This window comes from Camelus dromedarius, chromosome 18, assembly GCF_036321535.1.
Source record: "Camelus dromedarius isolate mCamDro1 chromosome 18, mCamDro1.pat, whole genome shotgun sequence".
NCBI classification, from domain to species: domain Eukaryota; kingdom Metazoa; phylum Chordata; class Mammalia; order Artiodactyla; family Camelidae; genus Camelus; species Camelus dromedarius.
In genome coordinates this window covers 4,632,769-4,660,214 of record NC_087453.1, presented here as the reverse complement: position 1 = coordinate 4,660,214, position 27,446 = coordinate 4,632,769, and the positions used below count along the sequence as shown (strand labels likewise).

General features: G+C 53.2%; 1 protein-coding gene across 2 annotated transcripts in view; it reads right to left on the bottom strand.

Moving 5' to 3' along the window:
- BMP7 (bone morphogenetic protein 7) overlaps positions 1-27,446 on the bottom strand; it is an 87,712-nt gene that overhangs the window by 9,913 nt on the left and 50,353 nt on the right. Inside the window, exons 4-5 of one of the 2 annotated variants that reach the window (XM_010991604.3) lie at positions 19,618-19,766; positions 3,134-3,331 (exon numbers count right to left, since the gene is read on the bottom strand). In XM_010991604.3, coding sequence (XP_010989906.1) covers positions 3,134-3,331; positions 19,618-19,766 — 347 coding nt within the window. The remainder of the gene's footprint in view (positions 1-3,133; positions 3,332-19,617; positions 19,767-27,446) is intronic. The other variant, XM_031433571.2, reaches the window with a different exon arrangement.

Here is a 27,446-nt window from a genome sequence, read left to right as displayed (position 1 = left end):
ACGGGGCACCAAGGCTGGGAGTGGGATGGGGAGAGCACAGAGCAGTAACGGGGAGCCCTAGATCCCCCTTCCACCTCTGGAAACTTCCCTGAGGGCAGTGAGGGAGAAAACCCACTGCGGGAGTAGCAGGGCTGCTGGAGGGCCAGGTGGCCGTTGATATGAAAAAGGTCAAGGTCAATGGAACCATCAGAGAAGAGCCTGAGGAACCTCCTGGACCGTTCACTGCACCGCCTGGAGGGCGCAGACGCTGAGGGAAATCTAAGAAGGCCTCCATCGCTGTGGCCAGGCCTGTGGCCCCAGGTAGCACTGTCAACCCCACAAGCCATCCTCCCCTCCTTCCCTGCAGGCAGGTGGAAGGGTCCCTCAGCCCAGTGATGTTGTGTGAAGCAGTCTGACCAAGACAAAGGTCTGAGCACGTTAGTTTAGGCCAGGGATGTGGCAAAGAAGCTGCGTGTCGAGTGCCAACACTGCTGGCTGTTTGGTGCCCTGAGTGAAGAAGCTATGTGTGGGCTCCGTGAGAGGAGAGTGCCACGATTGATTAGGAATGTCTGCCATGAGCAGGGGAAGTGCCAGTAGGGGCTTGAGTGCCACTTTTCCCAGCCCTGTCTTGATTTTCGGCTTCAGGTTGAAACCCAAGGCCCAACAGACCAAGACCAAGAGCAGCTCATGAAGCTGGTTGTGGATGTGCGTGTGTGGGGTGGGCACCGGCCCTGTCATTGGAGCCAAACCCGTGGCTCCTCCAGGCCTCCTTGGATTGTGGCTGCTCTGGGAGAAAGTGGTCACTCAGACCTCCTGTAGGCAGAAAGGCGAGGACAGGGAAGAAAAGAGATGCTCAGGAAGCAGACTCCCAGCTCCCCTGTCCCTCCGTCGGCCCCACCCGCTCCACGCGGCAGCGGGCGGACCAGCAGGAGCCGACAGGCTGCTGCCTCACCCGCCTCCGTGATCCCGGCCGAGCAGCTAACAAGTCACAGCCCGCGCCAGGACGCAGCTCCCACCCCCACGGGTCACCTGGAGAAGATGGCTAATGAGCAGGGAGTTGGGTCCAAAAGTGGGTGGGGAGAAGAAAGTGGAAGAGAGGCAAGGGTCCCCATTTCTCCACCCCAAACTGCACCACTGGGGTGTCTTTGGGGGTGGGGGGAGCCTGCAGGCGGCACCTCAGCACACGGAGGGCGGCCCGGTGAGAGGGGAGTCACTCTGCTTGTGTGGCCCTACGGCAGGACTCCTAGCCTGTCACGTTGGGTAAAACTTCCCACGGGCATGTGGGCACACGTGCGTGCACGCACACACACATGCACACACACACACACACACACACAACTCACTCATAGAGATTCTGGTTCCTAAGCCTGCAGTGAGGCCCAGGCTTTGTTTTTTTTTTTAAAGTAAACTTCCAGGTAGGGTTTAGGTGAACTTCAAACAGGGCTGGGAATTAGAAATCCAGAGCAAGGAAGCAGCTTCCAGGCAACGTAGAGTAGCTGCCCTGTGAGGTAGTGAGAGCCTCGTCCTGGGAGTTATGTAAATGGAGACTTGATGGGCATTTGATGAGGATGCTAGGGAAATGAGGTGTTCAATGCTAAGACTTTGGGGCCTAGTCCCTCCCCGTCCATTACCTTGGTTAGGCCATTCCACCTGACAGACCTCTGAGACACGGGATGGAATTTGCCGGCGCTTCCTGCCTGATTGATACAGAAGGGCCTCTCGCAAGTCTCCCTACTTCTACCCTCCCTGAGCGCCCCGCCCTGCTCCCCCACCCCATTCCCTGAGCAGACAGACTGAACTGCTTATCAACTCCACCCTACACCATCGCCTGAAACTCTGCAAAGGCTTCCAAATGTGCTTTGGATGAAACGCAAACTAAAGATGTGGCTCCCAAGAGGACACTTACTCTGCTCTCTCCACAGCCCCGCCCTCCCCTGTCCCAGCCACATGGCTTTCCCCCACCCTCAAAGCTGCCCCGAAACCTCCCTCCACAGGCTTCTGCACCTGTGGGTCCTGCTGCCTGGAGCGCTGATCTCAAGCCCACCCAGCCTGGCCTCGCGGGTACCAGAGCTCTGAGCCAGGAAGTCTTCCCTGAACCACCCTCTGCACATCTACCATCTCCCGACCCCACGGCCAGTCACTGGTGTGGCTGTGAATGAGGGCCACCTCCTGCCCGTCCTGAATTAGCTCCGGACCATGGCTGGGCTTCCACTGTTGAAACCCCGCCTCCAAGAGCCGGGCCTAGAGGAGGCTCCCAATACAAATGGAAGAACTCAGCTGGTTTTTAATTGGGGTGGGGGTCACAGATCCCCTCAGAATAGCCTGAAAAGGAATGGATGCACCTGCCAGGAGGGAATTCTTACAGAACCTCTCTGTGCACAAACTCTGGGGCCCATCCAGCAGGAAGCCCTGCTCTTAAAAACATCACCAATCACAGCAACCATACTTTTCTTTTCCCTCGAAAAGGAAAATGAACAGAAATTTCAAAATTGGCCAGGTGAGGCGAAAGAAGCTATTGAATTTGAGGGTGAGTCTGAGGGAGAAGGACCCTGCACCACCTCACCAGCACACCTCTAAGCACCCCCACGCCCCCTTCCATGCCGCCTCTGACCAGCCCCAGGCCTTCCCCGGCTCACGATGAGCCCAGAGCTGCAAAATGGCCACGAGAAAATTCTACCACCCATATTCAACAAGTATTAAAATTTGCCACGAGTTTCAAATGTTTTCACTTGAAGAAAAGAAATGAAAGGTACAGCAGACTCCCCCAGGCTCGTCCTCCCCGCTGGCCGGGCTGCAGGCTCCCTCCCCGGGAAGCTGGGGTGGAGTCTGCCCTCTCCCACCTATTTCACAGTTTTCCTTCGTTTATTTGTAGCTATTGTTTTGTCTGTTTGGGAATTTACGTGATCGGCAATCTTGTTATACTCGTGTTTTGCTACTTGAGTTTCGAAATGAATTTATGACACGATTTGTACAATGAAGATGGTGAGCGCTGGGCAGGAAGGGATGTTGTGGGTTTCGCTTCCTGCTGCAGTGGTTCCAGAACCATCTGCTGAGCACATGCTTGGATTTCGAGTCACGCCCCGAGTGGGGTCCCGCGGGGGCCCCCGTGGGCTTCTAGGGGGTCTGCGGGTTAACCCTCCCACCCTGGGCGTACCTGCGACGTTGGCCACGCGCAGGGCTTCCTGGTTCTTGGACGTCTTGGAGCGGTTCTGGCTGCGCTGCTTGCCCCCCGTGGAGCGGGTGCTGCGGAGGTGGACCTCAGTGGCCTTGAAGAAGGCCACCATGAAGGGCTGCTTGTTCTGGGGCCCGTGCCGCCCGATCAGGCCCGCCAACTTGGGGTTGATGCTCTGTCCTAGACGGGAAGCAGTCAAAGGCACAGAAGGGCGGTTACGGGAGGGGTGGCTCTCGGGGAAGGCTGCACAGACCTCGTTTCACCCGAGCATCACGAGGCGCCGTGATTCTCCATTCGTCCATCCAGCAAGCACCCCCTCGCTTCCTGCCCTATGCCAGGCAGACTGGCCATGGGGCTGGAGCAGAGACTGGGGGCCAGAGAGGTGGGGTGGCTCAGGGGTAGGGACGGTAGGGGCACAAATAACGCAGGGTCCTGTGGGCACCAGCAGGCTCTTTGCTTCTGCTCCGCTTGCTGGTGTCCCCCCCAAATTCACGTCCACCCAGAACCTCAGGATGCGGCCTTGTTTGGAAATAGCATCTTTGTAGATATAGTTAGTTAAGGTCATACTGGATGAAGGTGGGTCCTAATCTAATGAGTGGTGTCATTGGAAGGTCACGTGAAGACATAGAGATGTGTGTGTGTGCGCGTACACACACACACACACACACACACAAGATGGCCACATGAAGACGAGGCCGAGGAACATCAGGGACCCCAAAAGCCAGAAGAGGCGAGGAAGGACCCTTCCCTAGCGCCTTCGGAAGGACTGCAGCCTGGGACACCTTGGTTTTGGACTTACTGCTCCCAGACGGTGAGCGAGAGTTCTGCTGTTTTAAGCCCCGGGACACACAGTGTGCACGACGCAGAAACCAACGGGCGTTGGGCTGTGGAGGGGGCAACCTGAATTGTTTGTCAAAGACTCCCGCCCTGGCCCCGGCTGCCCCGGACACTAGACTGTAGGGGTCAAGGCTGGAATTGGAGACCAGATGGAGGCGACTGAACAGTTCAGGGAGGGGTGATGGGGCCTGGACCTGGACCTGGACCCAGGGTGGTGGGACCACAGTTGGCCATAAATGGTCACCGTGATGGTTCACTTTTTTAAGTCCGTCTTTAGAATTTATTTTATTTTTAATGCCTTGTTTTGAAATAATTACAGATTAACAGAAATTTGTGAAAAAAACATACAGGGAGGTCCCCAGTACCCTTCAGGAAATGGGGAAACCGAGGCAGGGGTAGGGATGGGGAAAAGTCCAGGGGAGGGGAGGGGAGGGCAGGGGACGAAACAGTGTGACGGAGCGGCTTTTGTCTGAAATCCCCACCTGACCTCGAGGGAAGGGGGCAGAGGGGCGGCGGAACATCCTGCCTGCGCCCGGCTCCAGGTCCAGAGGGAGAGACAGACTTGGAGTCAAACATGCTCCGGCCCAGGGCCAGCCTTCCTGGGTTCAAGTCCCACCTCTGCCACTCAACGCACAGATGCTCTTTACGGCAAAGCTCTGCACACAAGAAGTGCCTAATAAATGCCAGCTCCAAGCAGCGGTCCAGGCTGGTGTGGAAACTGGACGCGCTCACCTGGGGAGAGTGTGGAGCTGGACAAGCAACGTGAGGGCTGAGCCCAGACGCCCCACCTCCACGACTGGGAGGTCGGGGGAATGCAACCAAGGCTGCACACGAGTGCCTGGCGGGGAAGCTTGGAAGAAGCTTGAACAGAAGGAAGGGGGTACCAAGAGGATAAGGGGTCCTGGAGACCGAGGGAGAAGGCAGATGAAGCTGTCACCATGTCCTGTGCTCTGTGGATGACCCGAGTACGATGGGGGCTAGGAACAGGTTACCTGCTCCGGCAACGGCGATGCCATTGGTCCATATAGACTTAATATCATGTCTGGTGGTGATAAAAGTATTTCAAAGAAAGATAAGGCAAGAGGACAAAGAAAGCCCACCTCACTCGTGTTAGAACAGCTTAGAGAGGCTGAATAACCTGCCTAAGGACACCCAGCCTGGAAGAGAGGGAGCTGAATTTGAACCCAGGTCAGGCTGCATAACATGACAGATACGGTACGTCCAAGCTGGGTGAGGGGTCGAAGGTCAGTGAAAGCTGTGTTTCTGGAAGCTCTGGGCCCATCCACATCTGGAACGGACTTACCTGGAGCCCCTCAGACGGGCTGAGAGTCCGGAAACCCAGCCTCCCAAGGACCAGGTCAGCATCTGGGGGTTCGCTTTGGTCGTTTAACAACAAATGTTTAGAAGAGTGCACTGCCCCCACCCCCCCCACTTTACCTTACTTGCTTTCCCACATTCTTTAGCAGGGTTTCCTCAAGTTCACCCATCTATAATTTGAATGATTCTATAAAAGAAACCATTAAAGCCAAGCCCCTAGGAATTGTGTCCCCCCTGGAAGGCATTTAGGGCAAAATAAAAATGCCTCCCAGAAAACCTGATGCCGTTCCAGACATAGTAAACCCAAGCGCTGCACGCAGTTGCTGCACCTCGGAGGGAGGGCGTCAGGCTCCCCTGGCTGTTGTCAGGACAGCCAGGTCCAGGGACCCACAGCCTCAGCTGAGAAATGGGCAGACAGAGGGGGAAGAAGAGGGTCTTCAGGGTGACCAGCTTGTGCAGGCTGAGAGAGCAAATTGCAACGTGGGGCCTCCATTTCCTCATCTGTAAAATGGGGGTGATATTTGTCTCATCCACGCCCTCCTTTTCTTGCTACCCAACCCAATTTTTATTTAGGCAGCTATGCCTCACATGGACGCCAGCCTGGACGTAGGGGTGGGGCCTGTGGTCTAATATGTGGCAACTAATCCTCCAGCTACAGCAACTGGTTTAGGGACGGGCACATGGCCTGATGTAGCCAATGACAGGAGGAAAGGTATCCTGGAAGTTTCCAAGTCTAGGGTCCAGCGCAACCCTCTCTCTCCCTGGATGGGACTGAGGGAGGAGGGATGGACAGAGGTCCAGGGACAGCCACCATGTGGCAACCACAAGTGGACCACCTTTCCAAATGGGGCTGAGTGGGTGGAAGGAAGAGCTGGGAGAAAAAAAGACATGCGTTCTCTGATGGCATCACTGAGCCACTGGATCAAACCACTCCTGAAGCTTGCTCTTGCCCCAGTCAACAGAACGAAAAAACCCCTTTGATTGTTTAGTCTGAACTGCCATTTGAGGGTTGTTCTCGCCACTTCCTTAGAGGCTTGAGAACTAGGGGACGTGGTTGCAAGGCATCCTGGGCCTGGCAGTGAGCAGGCGCTCAGAGGCAAGGTACGGAGTAGTCCTCTCCTGTCAGCGAGGATGAGAAAAGACCAAGGCTTTCAGGGCAAACAAAAGCTAACCGTCACCACAACAGAGATTCACTTTCAACGGAAAACAGGGATATGAGAAACTACAACAAAATATCACTTCCCTCCCCCTGCGTTGGCTAAAATCAAGGCAGACAATAAACAAGGATCGGTGAGGATGTGGAGAAAGTCAGACCCTCATACACTGCTGGTGGGGTTACAAAAAAAATGGCGCAGATATTCTGGAAAACAGTTTGGCAAGTCCTCAGAGTTCTCATGTGACCCAGCAACCCCTCCCTGCCCCACATATGTATCCAAGAAAACGAAGAACATAGGTTCACAAGTGTTCACAGCAGCATTGTTCACAACAGCCAGAAAGTGGAGCCAACCGAAAAGTCCATTAGCTGATGAATGGATGAACAAAATGAGGTGCATCCATCCAATGGAATATTCTTCTCCACAAAAAGGAATGAAGTACGGACACACGTTACCACACGGATGAACTCTGAAAGCATCGCACCACGGGAAAGAACCCAGCCACGGAACGCCACCTATCGTATGATTTCAGTCACACAATATGTCCAGAAAAAGTAAACCCATAGCAACAGAAAGTAGAAGAGTGGCTGCCAGGAACCAGGGGAGGGAAGGGAATGGGGTGAGTGCTCATGGGTGGGAAGTTTCTTTCTGGGATGATGGAAATGTTCTGGAATTAGACAGTGGATGGTTGCATAACAATGTGAATGCTGTTCATTCATTCACAAAAACCCCTAGATGGTACACTTTGGGATGGTGAATTTTATATCATGGGAATTATATCTTAACTTCTTAAAGTAAATAAAGAAACAGGGGGTAGGGATGAGCCACCAACCAAACCCTAGGGGACAGTTTTCTTTACAATAGTGAGGATGCCGATCACAGTGCCTGGCCCTCATGGCCTCATGGGCACCATTTCCTAAATAAACGAACACCTGGGCCAACAGCGGACAGAGCACTCACAGCCCACCTGAGCCCCTACACGGCCCCACCAGGGAGACAGACTTTACAAAGAGAAAATTTGGATTTTTTTTCTTCCCATGATGAAGGCCTTGCAGCAGGTCGGTGTTGGAGCCAGGATTCAAGCCCTGCTCTGTCAGAAGCCAAAGCCTGAGTTCTCAGCTATGACAGCAGTGTGTCCTGGTGCTGCGAACACGCCCAGACTCCTTCCTGGGCTGCCCCACGTGCTAAAATGGGGGTCAAGGTTCTCCAACACGAGGTGGGGGTTGCATGTGAGCTCAGAGGCCCCCTTGGCCCAGGGCCACATCTCAAAGAGCCAGTCAGGGGTGGGGAGGAGATAACTTTCTCCCAGGCTGAACTTGACCTCCCCGGTATTCCTTAAGACGTCCAATATGTGACTACAGTCGTTGGGAAGAACTTGGAATGAAAGGCTCTGAACTGGGATCCCCACCCCCGGCTTCTTCTTGGGGTAGCAGCGTTGTAAAAACACTACCTGGGACCTGCAAACAGAGCTAAGGGTGGAGAAGAGAGTGGGTCCTCCTGCACAGAGCCCATGCGGGGTTCTGGAAGACGGACCAATGTCCCAGCCATGCCCAGGCACCCCCAGGCACCAGGACTGGCTGCAGAATCTTCAGGGCCCTGTGCACCACGGAAACCCAGGACCCCTTGACCAAAAGTTATTAAGAACTGCAAGACGGCAACAGCAGAGCATCACTCCAAGCTCGGGGTCCTAAGATCCTGGTCCTGTGCTGGTCACACACTCACGGAGTCAGCCCCGTCGTGCACGCACAGACACACAGTAACACGTGCGAGCAATTTCTCGTCGCTGGGATCATGCTGTCCCCATGTTTCACATAAACCTGGTTTTGACACAATAGACTGCGGACATCTTTCCTCGTCAGCAAAACATATTGATCTCATCTCTTGCGGCCGCAGAGGAGCCTCGCATCTGGAAATTCCTTGGCCTCATCCTCTTCTGTCCCAGCGTGAACAACCAACTTGTTTATTCACTTATTAGTTCATTCAACAACTGTTTAAGGAGCACCCACTGTGTGCAGGCCCCGTGCTGGGTACACTGGAACAGGGCTACAGCCCCCCACGAGCTGACCAGGGAGGGAGACAGACTCCGGGCCCAGGGGGAGCCAGTCACAGGTTGGGTCATATGGGTCCTTGTCAGGGTTGGGGGGGCGGAGCTTTGGATCATGTTCTAGTGTGACAGCAGCCCCGGAGGGTTTGGCAGGGGGACGCGGCCAGAGTTCTGTGATGAGAGGCCCGCGTGAGCTGGTGTGTGGGGAACAGACAGGGCAGGGAAAGAGGGGGCCGAGCCGGGGTGCAGAAAAGAGCCCCTCCCACTGGGCCCTCCTCTGGACCCCGCAGCGCTCAAGGCAGCCTCTCTGGGCCCTGCACACATGTTATCCTTTTCCAAAAGCTCAGCAGCTCAGGGCTGGGACGGTCCCCTTCAGCTGTGGCCCCCGCACAGTAGAGGGCTCTAAGACTGAGTCCAAAGCACGCTCACCAACCAAGCGACTGCAGACGCAGGCGGCCTCTCCGCTGGGCACTGGGCGCTCGATGGCGATTCTCTGGGAGGCTGCCGTGGGCACCGTAGGATTTGCAGCAGCATCCCTGGCTGCTCCCAAAAATGCACCCCCAAAATGTTTCCAGGCCGTGCCAGGTGTCCCCTCGGAGGCAAAACGTCCCAGGTCAAGAGCCAGGCATTACGTACACCCTCCCTAAAGTAAGCCAGGCAAGACAGACATGCAAACCTAGGTCGCTGAGGTCAAAGGTTTTCACTGCAAAACCCAGAGGCAATGTGCTGCTGTATCAAGACGAGATAATTAAATTAGGGGGCATGCCATGAAGTACCAACCAGCCACCTAAAAAATCCATTCATCTATGTACAAACGTTCCCGGCGCACATGCCCTGAGCCCAGCACAGCTCTCAGTCCTAGGGGTTACGAAGGGAACAAGACTGGTCCAGGCTCCTGTGCGGTCGACAGAAGGAAGGACTGCTAAGTGAAGGGCAGAGCGTGAGACAGTGTGAGTACACATGGGAGAAAAGAAATTTAAAGCATATACCAACATGTGTGGATATGGACTTACGTAAAGTTTATTTTTGTTTTAATACCCCCACAAAGGGCAGAAAAATGTTATATTGGGAGAGAGGACGTGTGGATTGGCTGGGAGAGGAATTCCTTTTCATTTTATGATGCTACAATATATAGGCTTTATTTAGCCTTTGCAAGTATTTGTTGTGATTATTTGTATCCGAACGTCCAGGGCAAAGCATGCTGAGCAGGGAGCCAGGCCAAATGTATCGGGCAGAGGGGCTGAGGAGGGTGAATCTCAATCTAGGCAGGAAGAAAAGATATATATAATATTTTAACATTGGTCTGTATCTTTGGGAAAGTTGAAAAAGTTTTCTGTTCTAGACAAAGGTTGATAGGTGAAAAAAAAAAAAAAAAGAAAAACCTGAAGATTTGCTCAAGGATGGGGTTGTCAGATTTTGTAAATAAAAATACAGGATGCCCAGTTAAATCTGAATTTCAGACAAATGACTAATGTTTACAATAAGTGAGACATACTCAGGTTAGCAACTATTTGTCGTTTACCTGAAATTCAAATTTAATCGGCCAACCTGTTAGTTATCTGCCAGGAGGGGCTCCTTAAGTTAGGACAGAAAGCTTTTCCCGACGTCTGGTGGGGACTGACCCCTCTACAGATTGCAGCCGCTGTGGTGGGGAGGCCGCAGTCCCCCAGCAGGCAAGTAATGACTTCGCTGATTGCTTTGTCCTTAGGAGAGCTCATGGCTGGCCTCTCTGCAGGGTGTTTTGCTTCTGTTTCTGTTTTTTTGGCTTTTCTTAAACTTTAATTTTCAAATTAACATATAGTAAAATAGACCTTTTTGGTATACAGATCTGTCAGTTTTAACACACGCAGAGGTTCAGGTAACCAATTCTATCTGGATACAGAGCGGCTCCCACCCCACAAAGAATTCCCTTGTGCTGCTTTATCTCACTGCGTCCAACCAGGGGTGAGCCTGCCCCCCGGGGGACATGTGACAACATCTGGAGACATTTTTGGTTTTTGCAACTTGGGGCAGAGGTGCTCCTGGCGTCGAGTGGACGGAGGCCAGAGACGCTGCCCAGCGTCCTGCAGGGCATGGGCCGCCCCTACAAAAATGTGCACAGTGCCCAGGGGGAGAAACCTGCTTTCTCACCATGCTTCCTCTCCCCGGACTCCCAGCCTCCAGCATCTACTGACCTATTCTCATCCCTACAATTCTGCATCTTCTAGACATTTCATACAAACGGACTCCCAGCACTTGTGTCGGCGTGTCTTTGAGATGCACGCGTGGGGCTGCCTGTTACACGGGCCACTCCTTCCGGTGGCTGTGTATTTGGTGGGGATGCACGGAGCTGGGGACCCACTCCCCTGCTGAAGGATGTCTGCGTTGCTCCCAGTTGGGGGAAGCATGACTATCACGAGACATGGTCACGGCAGGGTTTTGAGCGGACCGACATTTTCGTGTCTGTAATGTAAAGCGGAAGTGAGGTCCTGTGCGTGGCCTGCTGCCCCCAGTCTTGCACACTCTGGGTGTCCACCTGCGCCTGAATCATGACACCTGCTCTCCGAAGAGGCCAGGGACGCTGGGGAGCCGGCTCGGCTCACTCCAGCATGGAGAGAAGGCCCAATCCGAGGGGCGCTCAGGCAGGCAGACCCGGCAGCGCGCCCAGCCCCCGCCCCGGGTCCTCCTCCACCCAAGGAGGCTAGAAATCCGACCCTGCCCAGCCTCCCCTGCAGCTCCTTCCAGGATGGGTGCTCGGGCACGTCAGAAATGCCTTCCTCCCTAGAAAGGCAGACACGAGAAGAGAACTTCCTCTCTCCAGCCCACTGTCCCTTCCTCCAGGCTTGAGCCCGGGGAGGCGACCTTCGTGCCAACTGCCATGAGTCTCAGGACACAAAGCCAACACACTCAACATGGGGGACCGAGTAGGGAAAGTCTGGACTGCTGTTGACACTCTAACCCAGGAGCTGGCAAACTCCAGCCCATGGGCCAACCCCAGGCCACTGCCTGGTTTTGCAAATAAAGGTTTATTGGCACAGAGCCTTGCACGTCCGTGCGCACGTTTACCCGGCTGCTTTAACGCACATATTTACAGCCTCTCTGACGGTAAAATCAAAGAACCCTGACACAGAGGGTCTGACCCACAAAGCCTGAAACATTTACCATCTGCCACTTTACAGAAGAAGCTTGCTGACCTCTGCTCTAACCAATCCCAGATCTGCTTACTTCCAGACGGATAAAGAAAACCATAAACGTCCCCATGAGATAAAACGTCTTAACTATTATTTGCCAATGAAAGTATTCCTGGCAGAGCTGGTTCTGTCTGTTGCTGGTTCCCAACAAAGATGAGAAACCACCGCTGTTGAGTGTTGCTCTGGACCAGGCACTGTGCTGGGCCCACCCCGAGCACCGCTCCTCAGGCGGGACTACTGATCCCACATTTACAGAGGGGAAAGCTGGCTCGAGGCTATGAACCTGACCACTGAACCTCGGCCGAGCCAAGGTGGATGGAGGGCAGAGGTCAGAGATTGCCCAGGCATAGACATGGGCCACCTATGGGGCCTCCAAAGGTAGGAAGGGTCCACTGAGGCTCAGAGGGTAGGTCCTTCCAAGAGGTGAGCCTCGGGGGGCAGAGGCGTGGAGGCAGGACTCCAGGAAGTGAGCTGCGGACAGGGACGAGCTGCCACTGGCAGGCCCCTGGTGGCCTGAGCAGAAACAGCACGCCCAGCCCAGAAGAGCCCCAGGAGCAGGCAGGGAGCACAAACGGGAGCCTCCTGGGAAGGGAGGGGAAGCAACTTGCCCACAGAGTGGGTGGCATTTTGATTTTCTTGTGGGTTCTTCGTTTTCCAGGCCTAGCGCCATCAGGTGCCCCTGGGAGGCCCACAGCATAAGAATGTTCCTCCTTAATTGTGCAAAATACATTAATTCCAGCCACTTCTCTCGATGGACCGAGGCCTAAGTGACAAGTGAGAATGTAGTTAATACTTGTGACATCTACTTGGCCCAATTACCCAGTGCCATCCCAGCTGCCACTGCCCACTGGCCCTGATGGACGCATCCCAGCCTCTGGGTCACACAGGCTGCTTCTTTGCTCTCTTGCTCTGGCTTCTGGACAAACAGGATGTGAAGCAATCCCAAGGGCGCAGGCACCTGGGAGCCAGCTGCACCGCAGGCAGGATCGCTCGCCAACCCCAGCTTTATGGGGCTTAGTGTCTGCAGCCTCCGTGGGTGAACAGCTCACTCCTGGGTCCCGTCCCCAGCTGCTGCGGCCGAGTGTCACACTTGCACAGCATCCGCCCTCAATCCTTTAAATGCCTTGCAATCCCATTTGATCCCATCTGGAATGACGGAGAACAGGAATACGTGCTCTCGCGCCCCAGCAGAGAAGCCCGAGGCCTTCTTCGCACACAGACGCCCGGAGGCAGAGACGGGGTGGGGGGGGGGGAGGGGGAGGGCCCCCCTGGGCTTGGAGCTTGGGGGGTGTCGAACAGCAGCTGGAGGCTGCCAGCGAGGAAGTGTGAGGGGGAGAAGTGAGGCCACCAGATCGTCTTCCTGGATCGGAGGCAGGGCTGACTGGTGTTGCTCTCCTGAGCCTTCAGGTGATTTCTTCTGTGGACGGGGGAGAGGAGGGGGACCCTGTAAACTGTAAATTAGGACAAGATGCTGGAGTCCTCGTCTTGGGAACCAATGACTAGGTGCTTCTATGTTTGCAAAGATGAGCCTCCAGCCCAAGGCAGTCTTCACCTCCCGCAGCTCTGGGATGGAAGGCGGCACCAGGAACCGGGTGCGTTAACCTGGAGGGAGCAGGAAGCCCTCCTTAGCAGTCCTTGGAACCTCAGAACTTGTCTTCATGGCCTCATCCCTGACCTGCCGCACAGGGGCCCCTCACTGTCTGCCTTTTCCTGAGAATATGAGAACGTGACAGCAGAAGCCTTGTCCTGTTCATGCCGCAGCCCCAGTGCCTACGACAATTCCTGGCCTTCATAGCTACACTCAAATGTTTGTTGAGTGAATAAATGTGCTTTCAGTGTGGGCAAAAGGCTCCTGACCGTAGGAACTGGGTTCTGACTGCTGTGGGGCTGGGGCAGAGAGGGTCCGTCATCACTCCCCAGGCTGGGATGCAGGCCTGGAGCTAACCTGTCCATCAGGTACAGTGCCAGGCCCATGGTACTTCTGGGGGCCCATGAAAACGTTCTAATGTCTCTTAAAATCAGAAGACAAAACATGAACTTTTTAGGGTTGGAGAAACATTTTAATTTTTAATCCAGCCAGGATTATATTCATTATACCAACGTGGTCACATACCTAACTGTTAATATTTTTGAATGGAGGGTGGACCCCTGGCCAAGTTGTGTGACTCTGGTTCCTTCCATTAGTCCTGTGGGAAGCCCACTGTCTTCTGGGTCCTTTTGTAAACTCTTTCCTTCCCAGGAAAGGGGACGCAGAGAGAACAGCCAGGCAGGAGCCAGGATGCTGTAGGGTCCTGGGCTCTCGGTCTGGATGGCCCAGCTGTGTGCCCAGCTGTGTACTCAGCAGGGGCTTGCATACTACATACTGCCCCCCAAGTGTGGTCTGGGTGACCACATTCCTCGAAAGGCTTTCTAGCAACCAGCAAGTCCGGAGTCAGAATCCTCAGTGAAGCCCAGGTCTACCCTGGGAGCAGAGTACCTTCAGTCAAGTTGCTTGGCCCACCTGGCCTCGGTCTCCTCTCTGTAAGATGCCAGTGATGGCAAACGTGCTCCCTGGGCAGGGTCACTGTGAGAATGAAGCCCATTAGTAACAGCAATAACAAGACCTCACCTCCACGGGCACAGACAGGGGCGTAACTATGCCTGAGGAACAAAGGAAGCGACAGGACACCAAGAGGTTGGGCCAACCGCCCAAGATCACACAAGGCCGCCCCGAGGAGTACCGGGCTTTTGGGTCCTGGAGTCTGTGCGGGAACCGCTAGCCTGTCCCCTTCTGGTCCTGCCGCAGGGTCTGAGCTCAGGGCCCAGCCTGCAGCGAGGGCTCAGCCCTCAAGGGCACCACTGAGACAGCCCCCTTGCCAGTGGGTGCGTGCTCCACTCTGGTGTCAGGGTCCCCTCCACTCAGGGTGCCTCTTCTCCCCTCTCCCCACGCCCCTGGGGTCGGGGGCGGTGAGTGCAGCCTGCGTGGCTTGGGAAGGGCAGGGGCTGCCTCTCCTTGTCTCCCGTACAAGGAACGACAAGCGGACGCTGGCCCTCCCTCCTGCAGCGTCCGGTCCTCGGAGATGAGACGAGCCACGGGTGCCTGGGGAGTTCATGGGCTGCTCCCCGCACAGGCTCGCAGGCTGGCAGAGGCCCCAGCCGGGCCGCTCCGAGGGTTGACTCACAGGAGGGCCGCAGCTGGAGGAAGACAGAGCAGATGCAGGCTTCCTGGGTGGTCTCAGGCGGCATTTGGAGACCCGGTGAGCTGGGGTCACTGCACCCCGCGCCAAACATCAGGAAAGAAGGTCTGTGATGGCTGTGCTCACTAGGATGGAAGCAAGCTCACCCATACCACCATCATTAACACGCCCATCGTACGGGTGGGGAAACTGAGGCCTGAGAGGTGACCTGGCTGCAAGTCCGGCAGCCGTCCTGTGGCTGCAGGATGCTGCACCCCTGACTCAGTGCCCCGTCTCCTCCCCTCCCAGATGGGGCACTGGGAGCTGGGCATGGGTGCCACGCCCGGTACTCGGCCTCTCCAGGTGCTGTCAAGAGGCAGTGACGCTCACTGAGTTTATGTGAATGCTAGTGGGTGGTCCCAGGGTAGGGACCAGGCTGTCTCTACAGGCAACACAGGGCTGCCACACAGTATATGCGCACCAGAATCATGGGCTCCCCCAGATTCCATGGGCTAACAGACCCCAGAATCCATGGGCTCCCCAGCAGGCCCTGCTGGTTTTTCACCTGTGTAGGCATCCAACATGAAAAGGTTTAGACCCCAGGTTTTAGACCTGAATGGAGCTGGGCAGCCGGGGCACCATCTTATAAACAGGGTCCCCCAAAACTCAGAGCATGACTCTTGCCAGCGTGTAATCACTGGGCCAGACCCCCGAGTTACCAAGGAGGTTGTGAGAAAAGGCAGATTCCTGGACCCATCCTCAGGGACTCGCCATCAGTGGGTCTGGGGGTGGAGCCGGGGAATCCGCTCAATGTGCCTGCCAGGGGATTCTGACGGACACCATGCTGAAGAAACACCATGAAGGGAAGCAATTTCCCAGCCAGGAGCCTGTGGTCTCAGAAACGTTGGGCTCATTTGCTTCTTATCTCATCCCCCAAAAGATCCAAAACTTCACATGCCCCATTGGTCATTGTATACTTTGCCCCTCCCTGATGGTCTGTGTGGGTGGTTCTTCCCTGACCCGGGCAACCAGACCAAACTTGCCGTCTCAGCGTGCACAGCGTCTGGACAAACGGGTCCCAGGGTGGCAGCATCCGTGCCTGGCCCCCGTGCCTTATTTCGGAGGGGAGGAGATGGGGCACCAAGTCAACATCTAATCTTTACCCTGACTCTAGGTAGCATCTTGCGACCACTAAGCTACGCTCCCCATGGATGGAGAGGGGTCCCAGGCACCTGTCAGAATATGGAGCCTCAACGCCGCCCAGAGGCCTCAAAGTTTCCTCCCCTGTCCTGGAGACTGGTAGTGCCGAGGATACAGGAGACAATGGCAGAGAGCACGCACTCTGTGCTTAGCAGCTGCCACACATGAAGCAATTAAGCTCTTCACTCTCATGAGCTCATCTAATCCTTCGCAACCACCCTGGGAGGTAGAAACTATTATTAACCCCATTTTCCAGATGAGGGACATTAAGTGACTCATTCTGGGTCATGTGGCTAGAAACAGCAGGGCTGGGATTTGAACCTGGGGAGTCCGGCCAGCTCCTGAGCCCCAGCTGTCACCATCAGGCTGTGCTACCTCCATAAACGCTGAGCCTTGGCCACAGCCTCGAGGGGGATCAGAAGCTGGAGGCAAGAGAGGCCCAACAACCCTGACTGTAGGAGAGAAAGGTAGACGGCAGGTCCAACACTGGGCTGAGAGTCATTTAAGAGAAAAAACAAACCTGGGCCACCCCAAGGCAGAAGGCAGGTAGTACAGAAGAACACAGGACCTATTGCGGTCAAGTTGGAAGGTCAAGCCAGTATCCACAAGTTCAGGGAAACAAGTCGCTCTGAAGAGAGCAATCAAGTCTCCCTTAGCCTCATTTGCATCACGAGAAATTGACACACTGTAACTGAGTATACTTCAATTAAAAAAAAATGTCCCATAGGTGCTTTTAAGGATAAAGAAGAATTGAATGATTTTATTGCCAAATAAGTTTGGAATTCTTCTACGCCGTATACCTTATCAGGGGAGTCACAATGGACATCAGCAAAATAAAGGCTCTGATAAGTCCTGCAGCAAAACCTGCTTAGTTTATCTAACTTAGCATTTCTCACACTTAGCTGATCAGGAACCCCTCCCTTTTCCCTGGGACACCCATTGACATTTCACGGAATATGATTTGGGAAATTCTGATATAGAGCAGGGGTTGCAAACCTTCTCTGTAAATAGTATTTCTGAAAATAATATTTTCAGTTTTGTGGGCCAGTGTCTCTGTGACAAGTATTCAGCTCTGCTGTTATAGCACAGAAGCAGGCCTAGGTGATACATAAACCAATAAGGGGGACTGTGTACCAATAAAACTTTATTTATGGACACCAAAATGTGAATTTCATATAAATTTATGTGTCACAAAATACTCTTCTTTTTAAAAAAATTATCTCAGCCATTTAAAAATGTGAAAACTATTCTTAGCTCACAGGCACAAAAAAACAGGCTGGAGGCTGAATTTGGTCCACCAGACAACCTGGTATAGAGCAATGGAAAACTCCAGCACCTTCTAGAACCCACTATAAAGTGTCAAGGGTGTGGAAAAAAGAAGGTTGGTCAGGGGAGGTTGTGGGGGAGAAGAGTGGAAAGAAGTCCAGACTGGAAACAAGACAAGTGTGGTCCTCAACTCTGTGGCCCCCTCCCACATAGTGCGTGCCCGTAGGCGGATAATGCTGGGGAAAAAAATTATAAAATGTATCTACATTGTCTAAATCCACTTGGCAAAACCCAGCATGAATGACAGTAAGAAGAAAAACTTAAAACTGGGACAGTATTTGCAGCTCAAATCACAAAAGGCCAAATGTCCCTAAAATACAAAGGAAAAAGACCGACACCTTTTCTGGACAATGGGCAGGGGAGACTGATGGAGGGGGGCACAGGGAGGAAACAGTAAACAGCTCAGGTGAGCAAGGGCTCAGCCTCGCCCAGAAGAGAGAAGAGCAAAGCAAAGCTACAAGGTCCCGTGTGGCATCTACTGGGTTAGCAGACAGGTAAGTCCGAGGGCGTGTCCTGATGCAGAAGGGGACACAGGTGTCCCCATGCACCGCCGGTGGGGGTGTGAATGGACGGACCTTGCAGGAGGGTAAATTGACAACATCGATTAAACTCACAGACTAACAATGTTGCTTTCAGGAACTGTTCCTAGAGCTACACTCAGCCAAGTCTCCCAGGACATGGGCACTGGGGTTTCCTGCTGCAGCCCCGGTTTCTAAGGCGGGGAGACCGGAAAACACCTAGATGTCCATCCCAAGGGGACTGGGTAAGTCACTTTGGTGGTAGCAGCAACAACAACTCTCGTTACGGCACGTGTATCATGAGCCATTCTCAGCTCTCGCTCCTCAAAGCACCGTGCGGGGACCCACAGCCTCTGCATCACCTGGGGGCCGTTGCGACCGCAGCTCCCCTCTGCCCTAGACCTGCTGAACCAGAATCTCTATTTTAACAAGAAGCCCAGGGGATTCCTTTGAGCCTTAGGGCACTCACTACCTGTTAAACTCTTCCCGTACTAACTCAATCTCAGAACAACCCAGTGGCCCAGGCTCTCTCATTACCCGAGTGTCACAGATGAAGAGCAAGGCTCTGGGACATTAGGGAAGTTGTCGAAAGTCGCGCAGCGGGTGAGTGACACAGCCACGTTCACTCCACACGTACACAAAAACATGCCAGCCTTTACAGAATCAGGAAGCTCTTTGAAGACTGAAAAGGACCAACCTCCAAGACGAAAAAAGCGAGGTGAAGAACACTGTATGTACTAGGCCGGTATTTGTGGGAGGGGGAAAAAAACGGAGAAGCAGAATCTGCGAGTAATCGCTTAGATCACAGAAGGCATCTCTGAGAAGAAAGAGATCCAGTGTGTGGAAACAGCTGCCCCTGGGGGTGGAAGTCAGCAGCTGGGGGAGGAAGTCAGGGGGAAACTGTTCACCACTGAAACATCTGTGACTTATGAATTTTGAGCCTGGGCATGTATTACCTGTTGTAAATTTTTTTTTAACTGGTGTAAGGAAGAAGTTACTCACCCTAAAACCATCCCCACGCCGTAAGTAATACACTTCGGGGAAGGAGAAATTGGCACCGCCAGGCCTACCCTAGTCCCCCACTCACCTTCCCTCTGCCCGTCCCAGGAAAGATGGATGAGCGGCGGGGAGTGACAGGTGCAGGGGGAGGGCAGGTGAGCAGTGGATTTTCCAAGTATCTGGGACCCAGAACCACATTCAGTCTCTTGGAAAGGGCTTAACGCCTTGCACCAGTGCAGTCGTTCTCACTGGGGCAATTTTGCCCTGCTGGGGACATTTGGCAACATCTGGAAATATTCTGGGTGTCACAACTGGGGGATACTGTTAAACATCCTACAATGCCCGTGACACCCCAGAATGTCCCACGTCAAGTTTGAGGAGCCTGCGTCAGATGTAATATGTCCAGGCGTCACCTGGGGCTCAGTGAAAGCACAGGTTCTGATGTGGCAGGCCTGGGACAGGCCAGCATCTGCACTTCTAACTCGGGGAGGCCACCAACGCTGGTGTGGGAGTCACACTTGCAGCAACGAGGCCTTACCCGATCCAGCTCTGGCCAACTGTGTAATCGGCTTACGTTAAAGGGGTACATTCATTTTGGACCCAAAGGCCAGACCTTGAGTACTGACTGGGGAGGGGGCAGGAGAAGCCTGCTCTTGACGGAAACGAGCACGTGCACCTGAGACCCTCCTTATGCCCATGGCGGCAGGAGGCGCTGGCACCAGCTGGGGCGGCGGCCAGGGACTTACCATCCAGAGTCTCCACAGACAGCTGCAGGCCCAGGTTGTGCCGTGGGTTGACCACCCAGTGGTTGCTGGTGGCTGTGATGTCAAACACCAGCCAGCCCTCCTCTGAGGCCCAGAGGGTGCGGCTGTCCAGCAGGAACAGGTCCGACTCCCTGCAAAAGAAGAGAGAGGTGCAGGTTCTGGGCCAGCAGGTCGTGGCTCAGTGACCCCATCAGCCAGCCAGCCAGCCAGCTGGCCAGCCACTGCCGGCCAGCCACTGCCGGCGAGCCACTGCCGGCCAGGAGGACCTTGCGAGGTGGGGGAGGTGGAGGGAGGTCCCCAAAAGTGGGCTCACCAGACCGAGATCCCGCTGTGGGGACCCTGAGTAGTGGCTGTGGTGGGGAGAGGGCGGGCGGAGGGGTGTGAAGGACGCAGGACACAGGGAGCTGCCGGCACAAATGTGCCCTTCAAAGCTGTCAGGGGGGTGCCAGTGGGACAGAGCCCAGGAATTACACAACCTCTGCGATGCTGGAAGTCTCAGGGAACAGAAGTGCACGTTTGTTGGCTTCTTCACCACTTACCAGGCACTGTCCCAAGTGTTCTACACATATTGTCTCATTCGATTCTCACAACTTTAAGTCGTGGGGACATTATCATCTCCAACAAATACACGGGAAAACCATGACTTTCCCAAGGTCACGGAGCCAGGAGGCTGCCAGATTGGGAGTTCGAGCCCACCTGCCAAGCACCAGTGCAGATGCTCTTCATGCCCACGCTATGACGCGACTTCTTCACGAGCCCACCGAGTGTGAGGAGGTGGACCCCTACGCTGACGTTAGTAATAGAGGTAGTCGTTTAAGTCCCTCTTCCTCAGATTTTGCAGTAGCAAAATGGGTAAAACTACAATTGATCTTGTAGTGGATGGAGGATGGATGGATGGATGGATGGATGGATTGAAGGATGGATGAGTGGATGGATGGGTGGATGGATTTTTACTTTCCTAGACAGTATATAAGATTTCATAATACATCTTTTGCAGTTTTATTTATAAGGATTATTTATAAGGATTCAAAGTTTACATATTTTGAGTCCTTTGACAGTCAGTTAGGATATTTGAGCCCCTACGTTGCACCAGGCAGTAGGTACAATGGTGAACAGCACCCAACAAGCCCCTGCCCCAGGGCATTGACAGCATCTCTCAGACCTGGATCTAACTTTCCTGGGAATTAAGTGGATCTTCTCTGCTCAAACATCATCAGACATAGCGACTATTCATTGAGCACTTGCCGTGTGCCAGGCCCTGGGACAGGTCATGTCATTGAGTCCTTACAATAACTCTGTGAGGTGGGACATATTAACCGCACCATTGTGCAGATCACAAAAGTGAGGCTCAGAGAGGCAGAGTTGCTCACCCGGAGTCTCACTGTTAGAACTCAGCCGAGGCAGGGCTGGAACCCAACCAGGCCACCTGCAAGGCTTGCAACCATACGAGACAGGGCTTTCAGGCACTACCTTTACTCAGGTGTAGCTGTCATCATTTCAGAGCCTCTGGCAGAGCAAACTCATTGGAATATAAGCCACTAAGCTCTTGGCTGAAGCTGAACAGCAGACACTACTTTAGATGAGGCACACGCCTCCCCAGTGACCCCATCCCCAACTCTCCCTCCTAAAAATGGCGCCGACTACCCCCATTACTCTTGCGTGTGTGGCCTGGAGATCTCCAAGTTTGTGAGCTTTGTCCAATTGTAATTCCATTGTATGCCATCCCACATTCGACATCTACCAAGCGCATTAATATGTACAAGACTCAGAGGAGGCGTGAAGACAACAAATTGGTAATGCTGGGCCAGCGTCTCAAACCTCCTTTAACTCAGAACCTAGTGGAAAAGCACTGGGAGGTTAACAGTCACTCCAAGAAGTCCACACAGCGGTGGAGAACCAGGCTCAGAAACAGACAGGAGCCACAGCAGGCGTGAGGGTGCAGGGCTGCTGTCAAAGGAATGACCTTGAGCTGTATTTCCCTCTTTGAGTCTCCCCATCCGAACGTCTCAGGGTGGAGGATCTAGGTGGCCTGGTCAAGTCCGTGCCCTGCCCTTGGCCATGGGAGGACAGGGTATTCCACGACCGTGGACAACACCACCAGGGCCACGAGATGGAAACAGGGGTTATACCCCACCACGCCCCTCCAAACCCCACTTTCTAAGCAATATTCAGTAATTGCCGGAACCCAATTCAGACAATGCTGAATTACACGACGCCATGCAGGTGAACGAGATACGACTTCTGATCTGATGGCCAACAAAATGTAGCCACAATACAAGGCAGTATGTTGTCTCCCAGCCAGCCAAGCTGAAGTCCCTTGTGACTGTAGGAAACTCACCACCTCTCTCACACAGAGGGGCTGAGAAGCAGGGAAGCCTTTTTAGAGATGCTAAGCTTGACTTTCCAGTTCAAACTGAATTAAAACAACCAGACAATCCTTCATGACCCGTTTGCTGCTGCTTCTTCCTAGGGCCCTTTCAGAGGTAGTTCAGAACTGACCTGGGGGATGTCCACACAGATTTTAGACTTACAGACAAGAATTCCCACTGTCTTCACCTCCAATTTGCCTTGATGACTTTCCTGGCTATGGAGAGTTACCAAGACTGTCCGTGAACCAGTGAGCTGTTCTCAGCAATGAACAGATGAGAGAAGACACACCACTCGGAATCACAACAATTCCCTCACTCACCCAGGCTCCAGGGCCGTGGGAGGAGACACCCACACCCCAGAGCAAGAAGTCACAAACCTGGGGGGTGGCTTTGCTGGAAAAGGGCGATCTGCAGGAAAAGGTGATCAGATACCCGGATACGCCCTGACGGACAGCAAAACAATGAAGAGTAACTTAGGGAACAGAATCAGGCCTTTGAACAGTGAACGCCTTGCCAAACGATACTCAGCGTTCTCTCGTTACAGCCCGGCACACCGGGGGCCCAGATGTTGCAGGCTGGCGTTGACTCACCGTGAGTCAGCAGGCACACACGGGCCCCGCTCCCCCGAGCCCTGGTGTGCAGTTTGTTCCAGGCGTGCTGGGAAGAGCTGAGCCTTCGATGAAGGCATCAGGACAGGAGAGCCCTGTTGAGGTGGTGAGAGTCACATGCTCACACGGGCTTCGCTTTTAGATCGAAAGCCCAGCCTGAAGTTGGCCACGTGAACGGGACAACGGAGAACTAACTCAGCAGCCAAGTCCAGACTGACGGCCGGGAAAGTGGGAATTTCTCACTGCCACCTTGAGCATCTTACTGGAACCCAACAGTTCTTACAGCCAGGAGGAACTAACCAGCCCTCTGTGATATCTGCATCGACCTTGAACATGCTGGCCTCCCTGACCCAGCCCAGGTGAGAGCAGAGACGGGAAGGGCTCAGGCGGAGGGCCCCAGGGACCCTAAATGCATTCTTTGCCCTTTCCCATCGCTGAACATCTAGGTGCTTTCCATGTACCAGTTCCCTGGTCAGGTCATTGTTCCTATTTTATAGATGAGGAGAGTGAGGTTCAGAGAGGTAAGTCCGACTGTCCACATCGATAAACCTTCCAAGAGACAGAACCCGGATACGGCGGGGCTGGAAGTGTGACCTGAGGACTCGAGTACTTAAAGCCCCGTCACCTCCTTAACTCACCCTCTTGCCAATGGACAAGAGACACAGGAAGCTGTTGAATTCTGCATGATGCGTGTTATTTGCCTGACATTGTGCAGAGCAGGGAAGATACTCAAGGAGGATGAAGTCCAGGTGACAGAAAATGGAGAAGGCAGGCAAGGCAAGCTGGCTGATTCTGGAGCCTCAGTTTCCTCCTCTGTAAAACGGAGATGATGTCATCTTCTTCAGCAACTGGTGACAGCCACATGGAGCCGAGCCTAGTGACAGACTCTCAAGGCTCCTGGAGCATCGCTGTAGTTACGAGTCATGGATGTGTTGGTGTACGTTCTCCGCTGGACTGTGGGAAATTCTAGGATGTGGACTTTATCTACCTTGTCCCCAGTCATATGCGACCTCCCAAGATCCATGGAACAATAGACCATATGTCCATTCAAACAATGTTCACCTTTGACTCCAAAATTCATCAGACAAGTGTTGTAGGCTTTCCTGCAAATACGGCCACCAACAAGTCCTCCTATCTCTGCTCACATGCAGCGCTCCATAGATCAGTCAGGTCCGCTCCCCACTGCTGAAGTCTGGGCTGGCTGACCCATCTGACTTGCTGTGACCAGTAGGACCCAGTGGAAGGGGCGCCTGGCCATGTCCAGAGCTAGGACACAAGAGGCTTAGCAGTTCTGTTTTTGCAGGCCCCTGGATGGGGAAACCTGACCACTCTGCTGAAGGAAGATCACATGGAAGGGGAGGAGGGCTGCGGCTGTGAAGGAGGAGGGTCTGAGAAGGGGGAGAGAGACAGAGACAGAGAGAGAGAGAAAGATCAAGCCAGCCCCCAGCATGGGCGTTCCAGCCCCAGCCAAGCTCCCAGCTTCACCCAATGACCACAGCAGACACTCCAAAGAGTAGAAACACTGCCCAGCTGAGCCCGGCCCAAATTCCTGAGCAATAAAATGATTGTTGTTTTAGCCACTGAGTTGTGGGTGGTTTGTTCAGCACAGAGATAGAACCCAAACACAGTCATGCTGCTCGTAACAGAAAAACTGAAAACGAACCATCTACTGAGAGGGACTGGCAAAAACACGGTGCATCCAAGCACTACGTGGCTGTTTCAAAGGACTGTATAAACCCAAACTTCTTGACAAGGAAGAAAAATAGTATGAAGCAAAAAGGTGCTATAAAACAGGATGTGTAGTATGCAAATTTCTGGGAAAATACACAATGCAAAAATTGGTAAAAAGAAAAAAAATAGAAAATTTGAGTCACCCAATATGCATTAATGAATTGAATTAGAAACAAAAGGCCTTTCCCATCCCACACTCAGACGTTTTTTTACTATATTTTTACCAAATTTACCAAATTATCAAGAGATAATTCCTTCTTATACAACTTGGTCAAGAAAATGGAAGAGGTCAAACTGAGAACCTGTGTTGTGAAGATAGCATGCTACTGATTCCACAAATGGGCATTTCCCTAAAGATATACAAATGGCCAATGAACATATGAAAAGATGGTCAACATCATTAGCCATTAGGGAAATGCAAATCAAAACCACAGTAAGATAGTACTTCACAGCCACCAGGATGGCTAAAACCCAAAACACAGACAGTAGCAAGTGTTGACAAGGATGTGGAGGAGTTGGAACCCTCATACACTGCTGGGGGGAATGTAAAATGATACAGGGACTTTGGAAGATAGTATGGCAGTTTTTCAAAGGGTGAAACACAGAATTACCATAAGACCCAGTAATTTTATGGCCCAAGAGAAATAAAAATCCTGTACATGAATGTTCATAGCAGAATTACTCATAATAGCCGGGAAAAAAAAAAAAGGAAACAGCTAAAAACCACCAGCTGATGAATGGGTAAAGAAAATGTGGTACGCCCATACAGTGGAATACTACTAGGCAATAAAAAGGCATGAAGCACTGACACCAGCTACAATGTGGGTGAACTTTGAAATCATTACGTTAGTAAAAGAAGTCAGACACAGAGGAGTGCAGATCATATGATTTCAATCCTATGACGTGTCCAGAAGAGGCAAATCCACAGGCACTGAAAGATCAGTAGTTGTCAAGAGGGGGAAATGGGGGGAGGGTGGCTGCTGATAGGAATGAAGTTTCCTTTGGGGTGATGAACAGGATCGAACATCAAATAGCACAGCTCTGAATATACTAACAACCAATGAATAATCCACTTTACAAGGTTGAATTGGGTGGTATGTGAATTCTAGCTCAATAAAGCTGTATTTCAAAGAATGAATAAGGCCAACCTAAGCCCAAAATAGAGAGCACGGTGTCACTATGCTAATAATTTTGCTAAGGTTAAGACACCCATGCATGCAAAGCCTATATGCATATACCCTGGAGTTTCAGCAACAATTCAGCCTGAAGGCTGTTTCTTCCCTCGACACACATACATCAATACTGTCTCAAGTTAGCAAACACATTCTATTTCTGAAAGAAGTGAGATTGTATGGGGTCCACAAAGTTCCACGTTTTACCTGGTCTGCGGAACAAACACGGGCAAGGTGGCTGGCTTGGCTTTACCCCCTCTTAGGGGTGGAGATGGTTTTGCCGGCTCCTCCAAGCTCACAAAGAGGCATCGGAGCTGGGGTACAAACCTGGCATTCCCTCCAGCTTCTCATGCTGCTTTCGATGAAAGAAATAGCAGAAGACCCGGAAGATGGAATTCTCCCCTCCCAAAACCCAGGCTCCCCCAAAGCGCTGCTCTCTGGGAAGTGTGAACCACCAGTGACCCCAACTCCGTGGCAGGGAGCGGTGTTAATGTTCAACCACCAGCCTGGGGCAGAGTGCTGCTGGGGAGTGCGGGCTTCTCCTCCCAGGGGCACCCATGAGAGCAGGCCGAGACCTACCCACAGAGGGAAGCAGGAAGAAGTGCACACCGTCACCGCGCCTGGGTTCCAGCATCTCAGCCGACCTTCCTCTGGAAAATTCCACCACGGTGGAAAAGTGGGTATTTTAAAATCTCCAGCGTGGGAAGGTGGAAAGTCCTTTTTTTTTTCCTTCCCCCCTCTGGCTTCTTAGAGACTATTTAGAGACTGTGATCTCAAGGGCCTTCACCCACAACCCACTCCCAGAGTAGTTAAGAGCCCCATGCAGGACAAAGGACACCACCCCCTCAGACCAGCCCTGGAGAAACTGTTCACGCTTTGCACACACTCAGCTCTTAGGAATACAGCCATGAGACTAGCAAAACGTGGCCAAGACTGGAAGCCTGCGGATCCTTCTGGCCCCTGGCTCCCGAGGCAGGAGCATGTGGGTCCCACCTGGGTCCCTCAGGGCCCACTGCCCCATCTCCTGGGACCGTCCCTGTCCAGTCTCAGGACCCAATTTCACTCTTCTTCCTTCCTACCCTACAGGACAGGGGGGTGTGACACCTCCTTCCACCTGACAGTGAGGCCCAACCATCCAGGGTCCTACAGCCAAACAGGAGCTTGGAAACTTGCTCCAAGACCAGAGTCTTGTGCACAGGTCGCTGGTGGCTACATGGGCAGCAGAACCCAGTCCTGGGCCTCAAGCTTGGGCAGTGATGGAACATGTTCTTATCATCACAGCCTGAGACCCAGTCTCACGTCCTCTGGGATCCCTCAGACACAGCCCATCACCTACAGGGAGCTGGAGTTTGGAAGGACCACATTCTGAGTCATCCAAGGTCTCTCTAGGAAGCCTGGCTGGTGGTTGGGGGGCATTAGCACCCCAAAACCGCATCCTAGGCACCTACTGTGCGCCAAGCTCTTGAGTGACATTCTCTCGCCCAATCCTTCCTCTTCCGAGGTAGATATAATTACAGCCTCTATGTTATAGATAAGACAACTGAGGAGCAGGGGCATTAAGACAGCATCCGGCTAGTGAGTGGCAGGCCCCCGACGGAAGTGCCGTGAAGCACGTGGGGCCAGCCTTCATATCGGTACCCCTGGCCAGGAACCCCTCCCCGGGCTTAGAGGAGGCAGAGTGAATCCAAGAGAGAATGTACTGGTCCAGTGCCAAGTGTCCCCCCCGCACTATCAAAGAAAGGGAAACGAGCTTCAGATTCTGTGGTATGCAGAATGCTCCTCTCCCCGCCCAAGATGTCCACATTTAATCTCCAGAACCTGTGCATTCCATGGCAAAAGGGACTTTGCAGAAGTGATTAAATGAAGGACTTTTGAGATGGGAGATCATCCTAGATTATCCAGGTGGGCCCCATGTAACTATAAGGGTCCTT